The sequence below is a fragment of the Amphibalanus amphitrite genome, unplaced genomic scaffold (assembly GCF_019059575.1).
Source record: "Amphibalanus amphitrite isolate SeventyFive unplaced genomic scaffold, NRLGWU_Aamphi_draft 000323F_arrow, whole genome shotgun sequence".
Classification (NCBI taxonomy): Eukaryota; Metazoa; Arthropoda; class Thecostraca; order Balanomorpha; family Balanidae; genus Amphibalanus; species Amphibalanus amphitrite.
The window spans coordinates 497,857-515,131 of NW_024881818.1; the positions used below are offsets into that span (position 1 = coordinate 497,857).

The following is a 17,275-nucleotide window of genomic DNA, read 5'->3' on the forward strand; positions in this document are numbered from 1 at the left end:
CAACTGGGTTGAAGAGACCAAGGAGCTCGCGTTGTACTGATGTATTCGCGATCATGTGAATATTTACATATATTCAAGTACAAAACATGTTCGTGGAGACTTGCACTATGAATATCTGGTAGCAAAATAAATACGAAATGTCATTTATCTATTTGTTTGATGTTCTAGTTTACGACGTTCCATTGGCACAGGTGCTTATAAATCGAGCATTACTCGGAGGAAGTACAATACGCCAACAAATTCGCTAAGGCACTGGAGACGGCGGGTGCAGTAGGCACCAGCAGTGGGGCGGCATCTGTTGGTCCGAGGTGATCCAGCGCGCAACGAACTCGACAACGCAGTGGCAGCAAGCTCGAACGCCGGGATGACGAACAGATGAGAAACAATAACACATCTCTAACCGAATGCGACACTTGTCATCAGCATGAGTCACGCACCAATTGCAGCGCGACAACAACATTTCATCGAAACAAAACAACACACTGAACAACACATCGTAGGCGCCGCAAGTTCATGAAACAACAAAACATAAAACTGATTCTATCAAAACCGGGAGCCGTGCCCGGCCGGGCGGTCGACCGATGCGACGCGGGGGCCACTGGCCGGCCCCATGGTGCGATTGTCCAGACATATCACATACGGAGGCATTAGCTGAGATCTTGACGAGCCGGAGTGAAGAGACGAGAGCGCCGAGGGCCGGCGGACGGAGTCGACCGCAGCGCCGCCTGGCGGAGCACGGTGCACGCATGCGCAGAGCGTGCCGGCGGGCCGGGCCGCGGGACGGACGGCAACACCAGCGGAGAGCAGACTGGCGTCCAGCTCAGGTCCCGAGAGCCCGCCACCCACCACGGAACGGGCCCCAAGATCACAGGCAGCAACGAAGGAAGAAATTATGCCGAGACTGAGCGAGAAAACCATATTGCCTTCCAGATTCTAATATACACTCATTCACGCCAATCTCCCTCTCACTTTCTCGCTTTGTGAAGTGTTGCTCTGGGACCAGCCGAGTCTTCCAAACCCTCTCCAACAGACCAACAAACGTAGGGCGCGCCGCGCGGCGGCGCTCCTCTCCAGCACCAAGATGGCCTCCGCGGCGAGGTTGGAAGGTTCGGCGGCCGGTCGGCGCGGAGGGGCCGGTCGGCCGCACAGCGGAACAGACGCCACCGACTGCTACCTGCGCGACAGGTTCAGCGGCGCGTCTGAAACAGACGGACAGAAGGAGTCAGACGCTGGGACTCGTCATCACGACTAATGGATGCAGCTGACAGCATCACCGACTTTTTTGGACTTTGAGAACAAATATGATTGATGACTGTGATGAGCATTGTTAGTATTATAACTTTTTGGATTTTGGCAGATTGTCATCGGTACCTACCCAATACGGGAAAGAAAATCATCCCCCATAAATGGTAGGAGAGGTCAGGATGAGAAAATAAAATCATATTTCAGATGAAAAATGCGATGCTATCACTGGCCTATCAACTATTCCGTCCCCGCCCCTGCCCAGCTCAGCTGCACGCCGCCTCACCTTGTTCGGGCTGTAGCGCGGCGGCCACCACCGGACTGTGGAGACTGGCCTGGTGGGCGGGACTCGGCAGCTGATGGCGCGCCGCCGCCGACCGCGGCGGCGGCGGTGGCGGCGGCGGCGGGCTGGCCGGCCGCGCCAGCAGCGGCGCCGGCCGGTGCACCGTCGGGTGGCTGAGCTGCGAGTAGAGCAGTGGCGAGACCAGCGGGTAGGCCGGGTAGGCGGCTGGCAGCGGCGGCGCCGCCGGCACCAGGTGCTCCAGGCCGCGGAACGCCGACACCGCCTGCAGGTACTGCATGTACCGCGACTGGTGGCACGCCAGCGGCGAGAACGCGCCGGACGCTGCCACAGAGTGCGGCGGCGGCGCGGAGGAAGGTGCCGAGGTCGGCGGCGGCGGAGCGGGCGGCTCGCTGGCTGGAGGCGGCGCCGGCGGCGCGGTCGGCGGCCGGGGTGACGGGCGGGCCGGGCTCCGCGCACTCGGCGCTGCCAGCAGTGAGTCTATTGAGTAGGCCGAGCAGGGCGCCGTGCCGCGCCCGTTTCGTTGCGGCGGTTCCCGCGGCTCGGAGGCCGCCGGACTGACCGCCACAGTCGGCGCCGCCGCCGAGCCGGGGAGAGTCCCTGGCGAGCTCAGGCCCGCGCCGGCCGCGCTAGACGAGGTCGACGGGCCGGGGGACGGTCGCGTCGAGCGCGCGGCGCCCGTCTCCCGGCCAGCGTGCGGCCGTTTCCTGGGGGACGTCTGCCAGGCGGACGGACCCGCCTTACCGGTCCGAATCCGAACCGTCTGCGTGGGCCGCACGACGGGCCGGCGCCGTCGGTCGGCCAGCCGGCCCACCAGCGACTCTAGCGTGGCGGCGCGGCCGGCCGCCGGCAGGGGGCTCTGCTTCCTCCGCGGTCGGCGCTCGGCCACCGGCGGCGGCGACAGCGGCGGCGGCCGGAACGCTGCCAGCGTGGGCTTCCTGCTGAGGCGCCGGAGCCGGGCGCGGCCGGCCGCCGCCTGCCAGAGCGCCAGCGCCGGCGGACAGCCGAGCTGCTGCAGGGTGCCGCCCGAGCTGGACCGTCGCCGCGGAGCCCCCTGTTTCCGCCGGTATGGATCCACCGGCCACGGAGACGACTGGACCGACGAGCAGTCGTCTGCGGAAACAGCAAGACTCGTGTCAGAGGGCACCTCTGCTACAGATAGCATTCAACAGGTGACTCAATGCCGAGCTATGCGGCATCATATGCATGAATTGTTCGCACGAGCGAGCCGTAGGTAGCACATCTGCGCCAAACAGGAAATAACTTATTCTGAAATGAACAACAAAAATGGATAGCTACACATGTAAAGAATGCATTCTAAAGCAAAACCCAACGGAGTTGCAACTTGATAGCGCATAGAATTGGGCAGGGGTTGAGAAAACAACATAGCAAGAGAGGCGAGCTAAACTACAGCAGTGTACCCATCCCGAGCCAGTGAGCTGTGGGCCACCTCGCCCATCCACACGAAAAGCACAGACGTGGTGAGCTGGGCACGTACCACTGAAGGAGGCCACCTGTTCCATGCGCGCGTTGACGGTGGGCGGCGTCCAGTAGGTTTTCCTGGCCACGGCCACCCAGCGCTTCTCGAACGTGTCCGAACTGTGTGACAGCTCCAGCACGACACGGCCGTCTGTAACGCAGACCGGACGGAGGTAGATACCAGCGGCGACCCCACACACAGATACGGTGCCATTGGTAAGGGCTGGGGAAACGTCGACAAAGAGTCCGGTGGGCAGGTCCCCCCCCCCCCCCCCCCAACACACACACACAGACGACTTCGATGTAAAACGGCAGCCGTGGTTAATGACAGGATGACATGGACGGGACCATGCATATTGTGGCAACAACAAAACATTTACACTTGGTACCTAGCTGTTCAGTGTCAATGAAAAAATGCGTAAAAAAAGGACGCCATTTAATTGCGTCCCAGAAAAGCTATTTCTGGCACCTAAAAGCTGACTCGCCCCAAAATTGGTCCTCAGCACCTATTTGGTGGATACCAGCACCAATCATGGAAAATGACCTTAATTAGCTGTTTCTGGCACCTATTCATCGGTACGCCTTACTCTTTTTTCTGAATCTGGCACCTAAATGCTGAGCGTAGCACCAATCTAGTAGAAAAATGAACTACTGGCTGGAAGAATCATGTTGTTCTGGTATAATGACCCCTGGAGTCTAGCCTAAAGGTTGCCAGTGCAGCTACACTCTAAGACAGCCCCGTAGTGATCTCAGCATTGTATATGACGTTAGGTAAGCAAATAATATTGATCTGTTTGAAAAAGCAATGTCATTTAAATATTTAAAAGTATTTATTTGTAATGCTTAAAGGGAAACATTTTTGTGAGTAATTGTCACAATTTTGACCATTAAAACGGGTATTGTATTTTTTGACGTCATTAAATAGCTCCAAAAAAGAAATGTAATGTTTTCATTCCTTTCAAGGCCGCTGAAGAAACGCGGGATCTTGCGTGGGACATTGTCCGTTGTTTGCCGCGGAGAGTTGTGCCGTGGTTGTGCCTTTTTCATCCGTTTCTTACTTATGTGCGCATGAAGCTTTGATTTTGTTTTTGGTTATTGTGTGGCCGGTCAGTCAAACGCCCCTGTAGAAACCGGATGCTGCGTTTGATCGAGATGGAGTCTGACGATGATTGCAGAAAGCTAATAATATTGAAAAGAGGGCCGGTTGCGTGGCATGTCTGTTCAGAGTTGACATTTTGCTTTACTCCAGTTTATGACCGGAGAGCCTGGCTGGAAGTGACGTGATCCAAACTTTTCACGTTAAAATGGCTGAGGGTGCAATAATCTCTACATAGCGGGCTGGTATAGGAGCGTCTTGCTATGCTGCACCATAGCTGGCTAGTGATTCTCTTTTGGCTAGAAATGGCATTAATCATTATCTCCACTGGCGAAAATGGCACTTGACATCACCGAATGCAACGTTCATGTTTGTTAGGATACATAAAATCAGGAAGATTACGCGAATTAGGTAGGCAAACGTGGAATAAAATAGGTGCTGGATGTTTTGGTTTTGGTGCTGAATCAGCAAACAGCAAATACGGAGTTCAACTAGACGATCTGGCAACTTTAGGCTGTGTGGAAGCAATTAGGTGCCAGATTCAGATATTAGGGTCGAATAAGCATTTTGGGGCTGATAAGCAATTAGGTGCCAGAAACAGCTTTTTAGGGACCAGAAACAAATATTCCCCTAAAAAAAATATCTACTTGAACGCATAAATGAGAAGACCTACAAAGAAATTCACGCAGGCATACACAATAGCAAGTCACATTCCAAACACAATTCATAGTTCCAGCTTCACGCCAACCTATCCCAAACGATCATCACTTTCGGAGCGCATTCCATCAGGTACCAGTGCACAGCCATCTGCGGTTTAAAACCGCACGAGCTGAACACATGGACGGACATTGGCACACGCGAGTTGCACTGAAACTTCTATTCTATTGTGGACGCGGGCAGCGACTACCCAAAAATCGAGACAATACCATTGAACTCGTCAACAGTGGCATCAATAACGCCCATCAATTGCGAGCATGCAGCTGTCCGGGACCCACTGGAAAGTCCATCACCGGTGCTTAGAGTCAGAATGTGCCTGTGCCCGATCGTCTCCTTCGGAGGAGCTTATGTAATATTTTTGCGAAGGAATTGTGTTTACTCTTCAATGGAATGTGAAGGATAAACAGAGATCTCAGTCTACCTCACCAAAAACCTTGGTCTCCAAGGCGGTTCATGATTATTTGCAGTGCAGAGGGATCAGAAATATTTCCAGTAAGATATCCAATAAGATAAGCCAGTTTGACCCTGTCGCTGAGGCCGAGCATATATCTGTTCTTTACTTTCAAAGAAGGAAGGACTCGGCCCAGATGGATAATTGGGTAGTTTTACCGAGCGGCCACAAACAGTGGGTTTCTGAAGCGTCAGTCACATAACCGAGGAATGCCTTAAGTGAACCACAACATGCAAGCCAGCCTCAAATATATACCAGCAATATGCCACGAATGGTTGTATTGCATCGAAACTAGCATTAAATGCTCGCGGATCAAGTTCGTTGAAATTGTCACTGGCCTGGGATATCTTCATCAGACAATTCCCGCAAAATTAGCTTTTCCTGTCGTGCTATAGCCATCTGAGCAGCCACAGCGGCCACTGAGCGTTGTCTGGCGACCTGTCGCGTCGGCGGTGGGCCGCAGATCTGATCGATGCGAGTCTCGCACGCCAGGGGTGGGATGTGTCCAGCACGCGCCGCCAAATTGACGGCCAGCACGTGAGGCCCCGGCCGACCGGCCAGCCGGCCATCGCCGAGACGGAGCGAGGTGGCAGCTACAGACGGGCTGATACAGCGGCGGGATAGCGCACCAAACAGCATGAAATGCCTAACCGAAAACCGGGACTGGGCAATTGTCGGAACGAAGCCATATGGACAGTCATTTGTACCCGCACAAACTAGGGCAACGGAAACGCACTATCATTATGCCAACGTTGGATATGTCTTGTGCAAGGCTGGAATTTTGACAGCGAAAATATGCGAGGATGGTATATTTAATTGCTGCATTGGCATATAAAAGCTCACAAGTGTGTAGTGAAAATAAAACGTCGGCAAATGACTGCAATAGTTCTAAAAAAAAAGTTGTGAAATCAGCTGCTGCATAAGTAGCCAAAATGCAGCTGTTTTACCAAAAAAAGACTACGAGAGTTCAGGTAAGTCTTTCTGATCATTCTTCCACCATTATGCATAACAATAAATAAACTACAATGCATCTTTTTAGACACCAGGCCATCCCATCCACGACCAGATAATCAGCATAAGTGCCAAGGGTGCGTGTGTATGGGGTCCTGACGTCGGAGACCCGGTCCGCCGGTCGCACCTTTTCCGAAGAACTTGAGCCGTCCGCCGTGCTCGGCCCGGTGGTCGGGCTCGGAGAGCGGCGGTGACATGGTGGTGGAGGGCGCCGGCGAGAGTACGGCCGGCGGCGGCGGCAGCTGCGTCAGCCCGTCGGCGGCCATCGTCTCCACCGGGGCGCACACGGCGCGCTCCTCCTTCATCATGTACGCGACGGCATCACCTGCGGAGGCACAGGGGCGGCGGGCGGTCAGAAAACTAACGAGATATGGGACAGGGACAGGATGGGTCAGAGACATGGGGAGACGCGACAAAGGGGTGGGCCATCCTGGGACAGACAGACGCAGGGCGGAGCGGGGCAGGTCAGACAGAATCGGCTGGGGCTGGGGAGACAGGAAATGGAAAGGGCCAGATAGGGTCAGAGGTTTGAAGACCAGAAGGCAAGGGTCAGGGCTATTCAAACAGGGGATAAGACCTGGACGGACACTGACTGGGCGGGGTGGATCCGTCACGGGCGGACGGGGTAGCGGATTAGGGCCAGGTTTAGCCAGAAAAAAAGTTCAGTAGATGAGACAGAGTTGGTCGGAGTCAGTCCCCACTGGCAGAAAGGCAATGGGCCTGAAGTTGGTGAGAGGAAGTTGACTGGAGCGAATTTAACAGCGTGGAAGGATTCAGTTGGAGCTGGCAGGACAGCAAGAGATTGGCAGGGCTGGATGGGCTTAGCCAGAGCAACTGAGCAGCAAAGCCTATAGGCACTACATAGGATGGCATGTGATGCAAGTGCTGTACCAGACCAGCATCTATCAACAGTGTGTGTTTGGTTGAGCATATGACCAAGGAAGGCAGAACATACAGTATACTACTACAGTACATACTACACGAGAGTACTGGCATTCCTATATATTCCATTAAAAATAACCTAGGATTATCATTATTTGGATGCCATGGTCATGGATGTGTTCAAATATGCCATGCCCCTGGTCCCTGCCATTATATATCCACTGCACACAAGCATGGAAGTAGGTATTGTATGTGAGAAAGGAAGAGTTGCAGCAATGGTGAGGGGCTAGGGGTGGCTAAGAAGTAGAAAGGGTTATATTACAGTGGGGTAGAGAAGACCATTGTGAATCGATGTGCAAGTGACACACCAGCAACAACACATCAACTGAACAGTAAACAACTGAAAAAACATAGGTGTAGCAAATCCAGGATCGTACACGCTTTATTGAGGTAATTGGGGTTAAAGGTCCACCACAACAATTACAATTAAGCAGGTGGATTGTGAGTTCAATATTACAAAATATCAGCTAGGTATATAGAAACACCATGTAAACCACAGGTTCACAAATTTCAGAACTCCCATATTGTATACTTTGTACCTACAAAGAAAATATTTCTTGGGATGGAAAATATCTGTTATCTGAAACACTTGACTGCTCAATAATTCAGCACCCACTGGACTAACTTGCTTGAAGGTTTCTGCAAACTGAATATTGCAACATATATTGAGCCCTAATAAACTTAAAATCATTCCTTGATGACTAGCTCTAGCAATGATTAGTGGCTGCTAGCATAACAGCCAAAATGGGCTGGCAATTAATGTAGTTGGATAAAGTAGTGTGGAGTTCAATAAAGTACAAAACAAATAATAAATCATTTTCAACTCTCTAAACTAAATAGCAGATGCCTCATGAAGCTCCTTTATGCCTTCTGAAAAAATTGCTTAGAGGTGAGAATACAGTGTTCTGTTTGGAACAAGAAAAACACTCATCACAGTAGTGTTATGTTGTGGGTAGAAAACATCAATTCAATTCTTATCACCTATCCATGCTTTTCCTTGTACAGCATTGTTCTACAAATCTCTGTATATCCACCTGTTGCAAATTGAGCCTGCTATGTGACAAATCAACAGGTATCGCCTGTAGCCACACATTTTTACTGATGAAACAGATTCATGCAAAAGCCATAAAGTTGAGCTGGCATAATCCTCTCATATCACAAGGAGAAATGGCAAACCCTATTTATAACTTCAGCTTAAATGTTTGAATGGACAGATTTGCAGAGCCAACAAGCCCTGCTAAGCAGAGCTTGTTGGATAGATCTCGACCTAGACTGTATGATCGCCCGATTCTGGGTAACAAGAGACTTTTGATGTCAAAGTTGTATGTGCCCTTCAAAGCTTGAAACGGTCTGTCCCACTCGACTGAGTTCTTAACTTTTAAGGCAGGAACAGAACATTTAGAGTTCAGGAAAACAAATGCAAGCTTTCCCAATACATAAACTCTTGCTCTTAGGCAGGCAATACTTGTACAGCATGCAGTCTGTTTCAGCAGTTACTAAAACCAAGTGCTCCCTGTAATATGAATCATCATCATGGCAATTACTATGTATGACCAAAATTATCATTTTGATTTGGATAATAAAAATAGGCAATCAATTTAGTATAACAAAAATAACTGAAAACATGCCATACAGAAGAGAGCATGCTTGGGTAGCAGCATATTTACTGTTACTATTCCTTGTTTGAGGCGTACCTACTTGCTAAACAAATAACTTAATGCACTTAATATTCACATAGCTACATTCTCTATTCATCCAAACATTTAGACACAAAAAGACTGATAAAATTAACTGTAAAACATGTTCATTTATAAATGCTGGTCAGCAAACTAATGGGTCTGTTCCCGTCGCTCCTCCCAAAAAATCTCGGATGAGGTTGGATGAGCTTGGAGGAGAGCCGTTTCAGAGGAGCCACGGGAACATTTTCGCGAGGAAATCAGCTGTTTGCGGGCTGTAACGGTCGGCGATTTATGGCGCGCAAACATAAATCAAGAGATAATAATCGCTTTCTAATAAAATGACCTTAGATTAATATCAAACATTACTATTTAAAGATATCCAATCGTCATCAATCACTAAAATCATTTCCACTTCCCTCAAATCTCATTTATAAACAATTCACATTCGTATTACGTGCGCCAAATATGTCTACGCAAGAGCCTCCTCCTAAAAACCAACTTTCGTTTGAGATGAGGGAGGAGGCAAATAGTGGTGGTGAGATGTGAAACCAAGATGAGCTTGGAGGAGCTTGGAGGAGCGACGGGAACGATTTTTTGAAACGAGAGGAGGTTAGTAGAGGAGCTTGGAGGAGGTTAGAGGAGCGACGGGAACAAACCCAATATCTACTGCCCACCCTCCTCCGGCATAACAGTTGCTGATTATACAGGATATGTTACCTTGACTATTAATAAAATTATTTCCATAAGTGAGGGCAAAGGTTAACCTCGCAGCATGACACAAATCATTCATTTTCTAACAATGACGAGATTCAGCATTGGCCATTACCACAAATACCTTAAAAGGAAGCTATTAACGACGATTTTTGATGACACGATAGTTTTGGATAAGAAAAGGCATACAGTAAGAAAAACTAAATAATATGTTGCTTTAAATATAGTTGTCTTCCCACAAAATCGACACCGACACAAAAATAATACAATTATAACGCAGGCACAACGCCCGAGTCCGGGCACAACTCTCCGCATTTACACTATCTTACGTGAAGCTGATGAGTTATCCATGATGAAAATTCATTGTTTAACAGCTTCGAGATATTGACAACAACACTTACATGAAAAGAAAAGAAATAAACGCCAAATATACCGTCCCAAACAAACAGCCAGGCACCCTGGTCACTTCAGTTTTGTCTAAGTATCAAGAGCTTTAAAATGAAATTGATGAAAATAAAATAAAACGCTGCCAAATCCTAAATAAAGGGAAGCCAGCACTAAATCATCGCTGTTTACGAATATACAAGAATGTTCTATATAAACGACGAATTGAGAAAATAAATTGAATGCAAAATGATGAACCGTCTAAAGCAAAAACGTGGGTCGATCTTTTGCTGCTAAAAACAAAACAAAAAAAACGACGCTGACAAAACACACAGTGTATATAAACACAAAACAAAGCTGGATGGGGTAGTGTGTGTACAGTATCGGCGGAACACATTCGGCGGGGGGGGGGGGCATGGCAGGGCCTATTTTAACATGTTAACTGGGGGGGCAAATGCCCCCGCACTCAACAGAATTGCCCCCCTAGTCGTCGAGATTTGCCCACTATAAAAATGGGCATAAAGGAACAGGGTGACAAACATACTACGTAACTACTGTGACTTGTTTTGCAATGGATGTCAAATGAGTCAGTCTGTAAGTAATGACCATTAATACATACTTTACGGTGCGTTCACTGGAGATTAACCGTGCGTTAATTCGAAGGTAGCCGTGCATGAATTTAAATTAATACATACTTTACGGTGCGTTCACTGGAGATTAACCGTGCGTTCATGGGTGTAGGAGCGCCAAAAATATTGGTGAAGGATGCCACCTGAACCTTATGAAAAGGGACAGGACCGTGCCAACCAGCACGCACAGTGCAAGCGGGGGGGGGGGGGGAATTTCGCCAACCCCTTGTTTTTCACAGATATCTTACGCCCTTATCATCCCATTAACGTCAAATTTTCAATGCCTGCCTCAAATTGAATTGTGCATCTTGCCATGACAGCAAGATGTAAATCAGGGCCTCGGCTAAGGAATTTTGACTACTGGGGCAAATGGTCTAAGTGTGTTAACCCGCGCCCTGCTGGGAGGGGGGGGGGAGGTTTTTGAACACCCACCCCCACCCCTGCGTTTTTTCGCGGATATCTGAAAAACGGCGGCACCTTATCATCTATCAATTTTATACATTTTGTGAAAATTTTAGACCAGGGTCCTTTAAGGGTGCGATGTTACTGTTAAGTCAATGGGAGGTGAAAAACGGCAATATCTTGAAAACCGATAGAGATATTAGCCTCAAATTTGGCATGCACCTGCTCCATGGGTATACAAAGCCTACTTTGGACAAGTTGTTTGATTCCGTGCAATATTCACGTTGATATTGCACGATAAAGGTGGAAAAACTGAAAAGTTTGAGCCGAAATTCATTAAATGTCATTCAAACTAGGCGCAAAAAATGAATGGCACCCGCATCTCCTCAAAGTGGACAACAATTCTATGTACTCCGATTTTCCATTTTCTTTTTGCAATGTTGCAAAAAATGAAAGTTAAACTTTGCTCATCTTTCATTTTTTGTGTGAGGCATAAAACAAAAAACCGGCTACATAGAAATGTGCACAGAACATTTCTTCACACGAAAATGAAGTTTACTTTTCAGAAATATCTGAACTGTGACTGGAATTAAGCCCGATTCATATCCACTTTTTGACGGTTTTGTTGGTTCAAGGGAGTGCCGCTAGATGTCGTATGGGTCTCCGCCTCGGTCCCTGCCGTTCCCCCATGTAATAAAACCCGCTAGTCGCGCCGACCGGCGGGGAGGGACTGTCAACACACGGTGATTTACGGTCTGGGGTTCCCGCGTGTGCCGGTGGCCGTGAAACTCTGCCGGAACAGAAGCGAACTCGGGGTTGTCGGAGGAAAATGCGGATGGTGGGTGGATTGAATGAGATTAGTGGATTTTATATAAGTAGTATATCGATACACAGGTTACCAACTACCAACCTTGGCGCCTATAGGTACTTTACCTTCTCCCCTAAATAAACATGGGTATTGCATGTGAACTGTGATGGCATACTTGAATTTGATTGTGGCCAGTCTGTCTATACGTCAGTAATATTACAATCGCATAGTGCCTACTCTGAAGCTGCATTTGTATAGCGATCACAATTCACAACACGTCGGCAAATAATGTGGTATCGGTATATAGCAACCACATGGTGAAGCTCAAGACCAAGAAGCAACAACCAGTACTACTCTGTATTGTAATACTCACGGAAAGTAATAAAACAGTGCATCAGTAGTTGTACATCAGCGATGCATCACACATAAATCCCCAGTTTGGCGTCTGCTCTGCTGACACAGTGCAGAAGCGAAGCCAATGAAAACATACCAGTATAACCGGTACATAATATTGCATCCATGGCATGCATTGACATATTGCATTCGTACATGACACGAAACTGATACAGAAAAAGGAGCACAAAATGAGATCGGCATGATGCTGAGCGAATGCTTCAGTTTTGACACGATTGCTGAAATTACCTTAGCTGATGCGTGGTCGACATCTGAGCCAATGATATGTCACATCGAAGTCTCATTCACTGTTGTGAGTCGCTCCCTTTTTTACCCTTTTTGCCATGATGGGATGAGTGACAAAAAAAGTTTCAGCTTGTTAGATGTGTGGCAGGGCTAGTCGCCTCATCCTGTATGTTTTTTTTCTTCACGTCTTTGCCCTTGGGCTCCCTATACCTTGACCGCTCACGGAACGGCATGTGCATCGTGCTTTGCGGAGATCTATCATTTCAGGCACGATGCACTCATCATAAAATGCCTTCACTTTTTCCAGTCTGTTTGCGATGAACCTTCCGTCAGCAGTTGTGCGCTGACATGACGTTTCATGTGGTGTCCAGACAAAAAAGTCACAGAACTTTAAGCACCAGTGCAAGCCAACTGGCACTGAACTTGGGTGTAATATTGGTGACTCTTTTTTAGCTCAAGTTTGCCGTCAAGAAAAAAAAAACAGTTAGTCCACTAGAAGACGCAGCCAGTCTTTCCAGTGAAGTGTTCTCTGCACTTTTGGGACATTTCACTTCTACTATGATGTCATCAGAAACGATTCCATCAGGAGTGGTGGCCAAAAATGGATGCTTCGGGTGCACTACCAGCCCAACTGGTCTTTTCACTTCAGTGTTTGCTTGCTTTTCATATGCTTGTATAGCTAGCTCCTCGTTGACGCGGCCATACTGCAGAGCAGGTGTATATAAATCTTTTGTTGTATCGTAAAGAAGTCTGTTCATGATGTTTTTGTTTGACGTTGAGTCTCGCATATTCGCTATTTGGTGAAAGGTTGTCGCAGTGACGCGTTTGCGTCGCTCGCGGTGCCACTCTTCCTTGTCATCAGCAGTGTTCTCAGCGATTTGGGCACGCTCCACAGCAGTGCTTCCAAGGCTGTCTAAGAACTCCTTTGTTTTAAGCGGATATTGCTGAATATCGCGGTCCTCTAAGTCGGGTGCTGCACAGCCGGGTCCGTACTCCGTAGTCCCCATCTTCCCCGCGAGAGAACGCCGGACGTATCTGCTAACCCTTTTGGCCGGATCGTTGGGACGTTGGAGACGTTTCTTTTGAGCGACATTGACATATTTTTCATGATCTTTGTTGGACTTTTTTGATATTTTTGTTTGAAAACATCGATGTGCATCTGGCTGCCGGACTGGAAGGCTAAAGCTGCTGCGGCACAGCGGTCATGGTACCCACGTTTCTGGTAGTGGTTTACCCGTTTACCGCCGAGGGTTTTTGCCACCTGCGACATCAAGTTTTCGGCTAGGTTGCTGGTAGCGTCGTACGTAAGCGGCAAGACTTCTACTTTTGTTGGGGAGGGGAGGGGAGGGGAGGGGGAGGAGGTAGAGCACTGGCAGTGGCACTGGAGAAGCAAGTTAAATTATCATCCCTTCCATAAGTATAGCAGCCGTTTGAAAAAAGGTGGATGGTAAGTAGGTATAGATATTTCTGTGAAGTTCCCAAGGAACATATTACATGGTTGCAGTCAATAAAATGCAGCTTGCTATAAAAGCAAGCAAGCATTTAGCATACCAATGCCTCGTGTACCTATATAGGTACACGGGTAAAATTGATATTTTGTAATATTTGTAGTTTATACCCCTATCCAGGCCAGAGTACTTGATATAATAAAGTTATGCGCATGGGGCTTAGATTAAAACGACATCCTTTCGAATGAGAAATAGATGAGAAATGGAATACGAATCTTGCAGCTCATAGTCTTCTCCATTAAAATAAGATTGTGCGCATGGGGCCTAGCTTCAAATGAGAAAATAGATGCTGAACTTCCCGTTGTTGTTACGGAGCGAGCGAAGCAAGCGAGGTCTTTTCAATATAACGGATAAATCTCAGTAAGAGCGGCCCGGCCCGACCCGGCCCGGGCTGTAACGCTTTTGAAAGGCTAAAAAAAAAACTCAGCAACCGCTGGGCCGATTTACTTGCGGTAATTTTTGTAGGGTAGCTTGATTCCTTCTACCAAGTATTTGACTTCTTTCGATGCATGTGGGTGACCCCCTATGCACGTGCCACGTGCAAAACGAAGAGGAGTCATTTTTGTAACAATTGCAATATCTCGGTAGTTACTGGGCCGATTGGCTGAAACTTTGCATGTAGGTAAGCAGTAGGCACCCACTAGGCAATGCATTTTCATGTCCCACAGTTCATGTGGGGTGCTGCTGCACGTGCGCACGTGCAGCGGTCGATTCCAGATCTCGAGAACGGCTGGACCGATTGCGCTCAGATTTGGTTAGCGGTTAGGGATCCGTTCGTAGGGTGCCGTGCAAAAGTCAGTTGGGACCCATTTTGCACGTGCGCACGTGCAGGGTGCCGCTTCTAGATCTCGAGAACGGCTGGGTCGATTGCGCTCAAATATGGCACATTGCTAGAGACCGGTTAGTAGGGTACCGTGCACAAGTCAGTTGGAGGTACCCCCTCACAATTTCCCACGTGCAAGGCCCACCCTCTTGCTCGCTCCGTTTGTCGTCCTATAAGGCGTTTTACTGGTAGTATGTGTAGCAATGTGAATCTAGCACTGCATTTCACTAGAACAATGCCGTCAGGTCAATCATGTGAGGATATCAGACGCATTCTTGTGACTAGAGCTGCGGCAGACTCAATATTCGATAACATGCATCCATATCAAATAATCAGTTTCGTTCTAACTGGGTAGGACGTATCACGTAGGTACCTACACCAGGCTAAGGACGGCGCCGGAAAGGCCTGTCGAGAGACGTGTTCCTTCCGCGCGGTGTTTACACACAATGATCTCCCTCAGTCGGCGCCGCCCGCCGCGCCGGCGCAGTAACCAAACGTCGTTATCGTAAGGGCCGTGAAATGAGGAGGGGAGAAGGTCATTAACGTGGGAAAAAAGCGCTCTACCCTGGTGACATCTACTGGCTGAGAATCGGAGTAGTGGTGCTCGGACACCAACGCTGAGCGGAGCCACCTCCGAAGTTAACGCACCCTTAAGGTCAGGTCACCAGGTCGCTACAAGTGACCTCACCTCATAAACACATCATAAAATGTTTCAATGTATGCCATAGCTACACCAAGTGACGGATCGCTTTGAAGCTTTCAGCAATTGATAAGTGCAACAGTATGTACAAAATTCGGAATTTTCATATCGGTGACCTAAGGTCGGGTCAATTTTGCGACCTCTCTAGGTATTATAAGTCAATGGGAGAAAATTCAAAACCGTCTTTTTCGGACGAAAGTCATTCTAAACACTCTCAAACACTATATTACAAGTAACTTTGTCACACTGAACATGAAAACGGCACCCGTGACCCCTGTTTATGCCCCTAAGGTCATCTCAGGTCACGAATGGTAACAGTTTTTTGCGACTAACTTTTGAAAGAGGCATGCTAGAGCGATGAAAACGCCTTATATAGGTTCAGCTCGACGATACTGATCCACTAATATGCAACATGACAATGTCCGGTCAAATCATGACCTTGACCAGAGGTTAAAATTATAAGTTGAACTTTCAATGTCAAATTATAGTTCATTCGATGCGTCTTGACAAGAGGAACACGATGTCGGTAAAAGAAAGCTCGTGCAAGGCTTGAGTCAAAAGTTATTGCAGAAAAACTGTTCCCGAAAAATCGTCTATTTTGGCAGTTTTTGCCCCCTGCAGGCAAAACCGTTGACGTTAGGTCAATTCTGAGAGAATTTCTCAGAAAGGGCGTTAATAGGGCTATCGAATGCGCTTTTCCGCGGCGCTGTAGCTCTATTGGTTCCAGATTTATGCGTTGGCTTCTTGGAAATTGTCGACATTCGACCTAGAAATCGGTGAAATTTTGCCTTCAATGACCTCTGGTGACCTGACCTTTGACCTGACCAAAAAAGTGACCGAAGTGATTTCGTCATTATTTTTGGTGCTCTTTCGAACGCGCCTTCCGCGTATCGCTACGTGGCCCAGGAGCCGAGTTAGAAGGGGGGGGGGGTGTTTAAACACCCCCCCCCCCTCCCAGCAGGGCGTGGAAATCCAGGACCCCCAGCCGGGCGCGGGTTAAAAAACAGACATTTGATCAACCGTCGAATCCAGTAGTTCTAAGCATAGGTAGGTGAAGACCCTCCCTTGCATTGTCCAAGATTGGTGAAGGATCCTTCACCAATCTGAAACTTTGGTGAAAGGTATCCTTCACCAAAGAGATACGTTGCTACACCTATGCGTGCGTTAAAGGGACCCTCCCACCAGGGGCGTCGACGCGTAAGGAAAACTGGTCCGACTTTTTCTCGGGGGGCCCCCACCGGTGGGGGCCCCCAGGGGCCCCCGTGGCCGCAGCAGGGGCCCCTGGCAGGGGCCCCCGTGGCCGCAGCAGGGCCCCCGAGAGCCCCAACAGGGGCCCCCCGCGGCCGCAGAAGGGGACCCCGCGGGCCGCAGCAGGGCCCCGCGGTGTCTAGCAGGGCCCCAGAGGCGCAGCAGGGCCCCCGCGGTCTCTAGCAGGGCCCCCCGAGCCGCAGTAGGGCCCCCGCGGTCTGCAGCAGGGGCCCCCGCGAGCCACAGCAGCAAGGGCGGCGCCACCGTGGGGGCAGTGGGGGCAGACTGCCCCCACTGGCAGGAGGCCGTGGGGGCAAGACTATGTTTTTGCCCCCACAAAATTTGGCTGATGTTGAAATGGGAACAGAAGACCGTTGCAATATTCATGATAGGCGGTTATAATAGTAGGTACGCCTGTTTTTACGGTCCCCGCGTATCAAGTGCATTAGCAGAACGTTCGTTCTCGGACTGTCTGTCGCATATCTCCTACTCCCACTCATTCTCC

The 17,275-nt window shown here is 49.1% G+C and overlaps 1 protein-coding gene across 2 annotated transcripts; it reads right to left on the minus strand.

The window, feature by feature from the left end:
• Positions 1–26: 26 nt before the first annotated feature.
• On the minus strand, positions 27–10,112 carry LOC122388460 (ras-associated and pleckstrin homology domains-containing protein 1-like). Of its 2 annotated transcripts, none has more exons than XM_043379565.1 (5): positions 9,959–10,112; positions 6,425–6,622; positions 3,042–3,173; positions 1,529–2,656; positions 27–1,199 (listed from the first exon to the last, which is right to left on the minus strand). In XM_043379565.1, the coding sequence occupies exons 1-5, from the start codon at positions 9,978–9,980 to the stop codon at positions 1,171–1,173; spliced, it is 1,509 nt and encodes a 502-aa protein (XP_043235500.1). In that variant the 5' UTR covers positions 9,981–10,112; the 3' UTR covers positions 27–1,170. The 2 variants fall into 2 exon arrangements, with proteins under 2 accessions (XP_043235500.1, XP_043235501.1); XM_043379566.1 differs by having other exon boundaries at positions 10,031–10,106.
• Between the last annotated feature and the right edge of the window lie 7,163 nt (positions 10,113–17,275).

What these genes read in the sequence shown, in the direction of transcription:
- LOC122388460 (XM_043379565.1), bottom strand. Translation starts at nt 9,980, where the DNA reads ATGGATAACTCATCAGCTTCAC. An exon ending in GGATAACTCATCAGCTTCAC is followed by an intron (nt 6,623 to 9,958) that starts GTAAGATAGTGT and finishes GTGCCTCCGCAG; the next exon opens with GTGATGCCGTCGCGTACATG. An exon ending in CGCGCTACAGCCCGAACAAG is followed by an intron (nt 1,200 to 1,528) that starts GTGAGGCGGCGT and finishes CGTCTGTTTCAG; the next exon opens with ACGCGCCGCTGAACCTGTCG.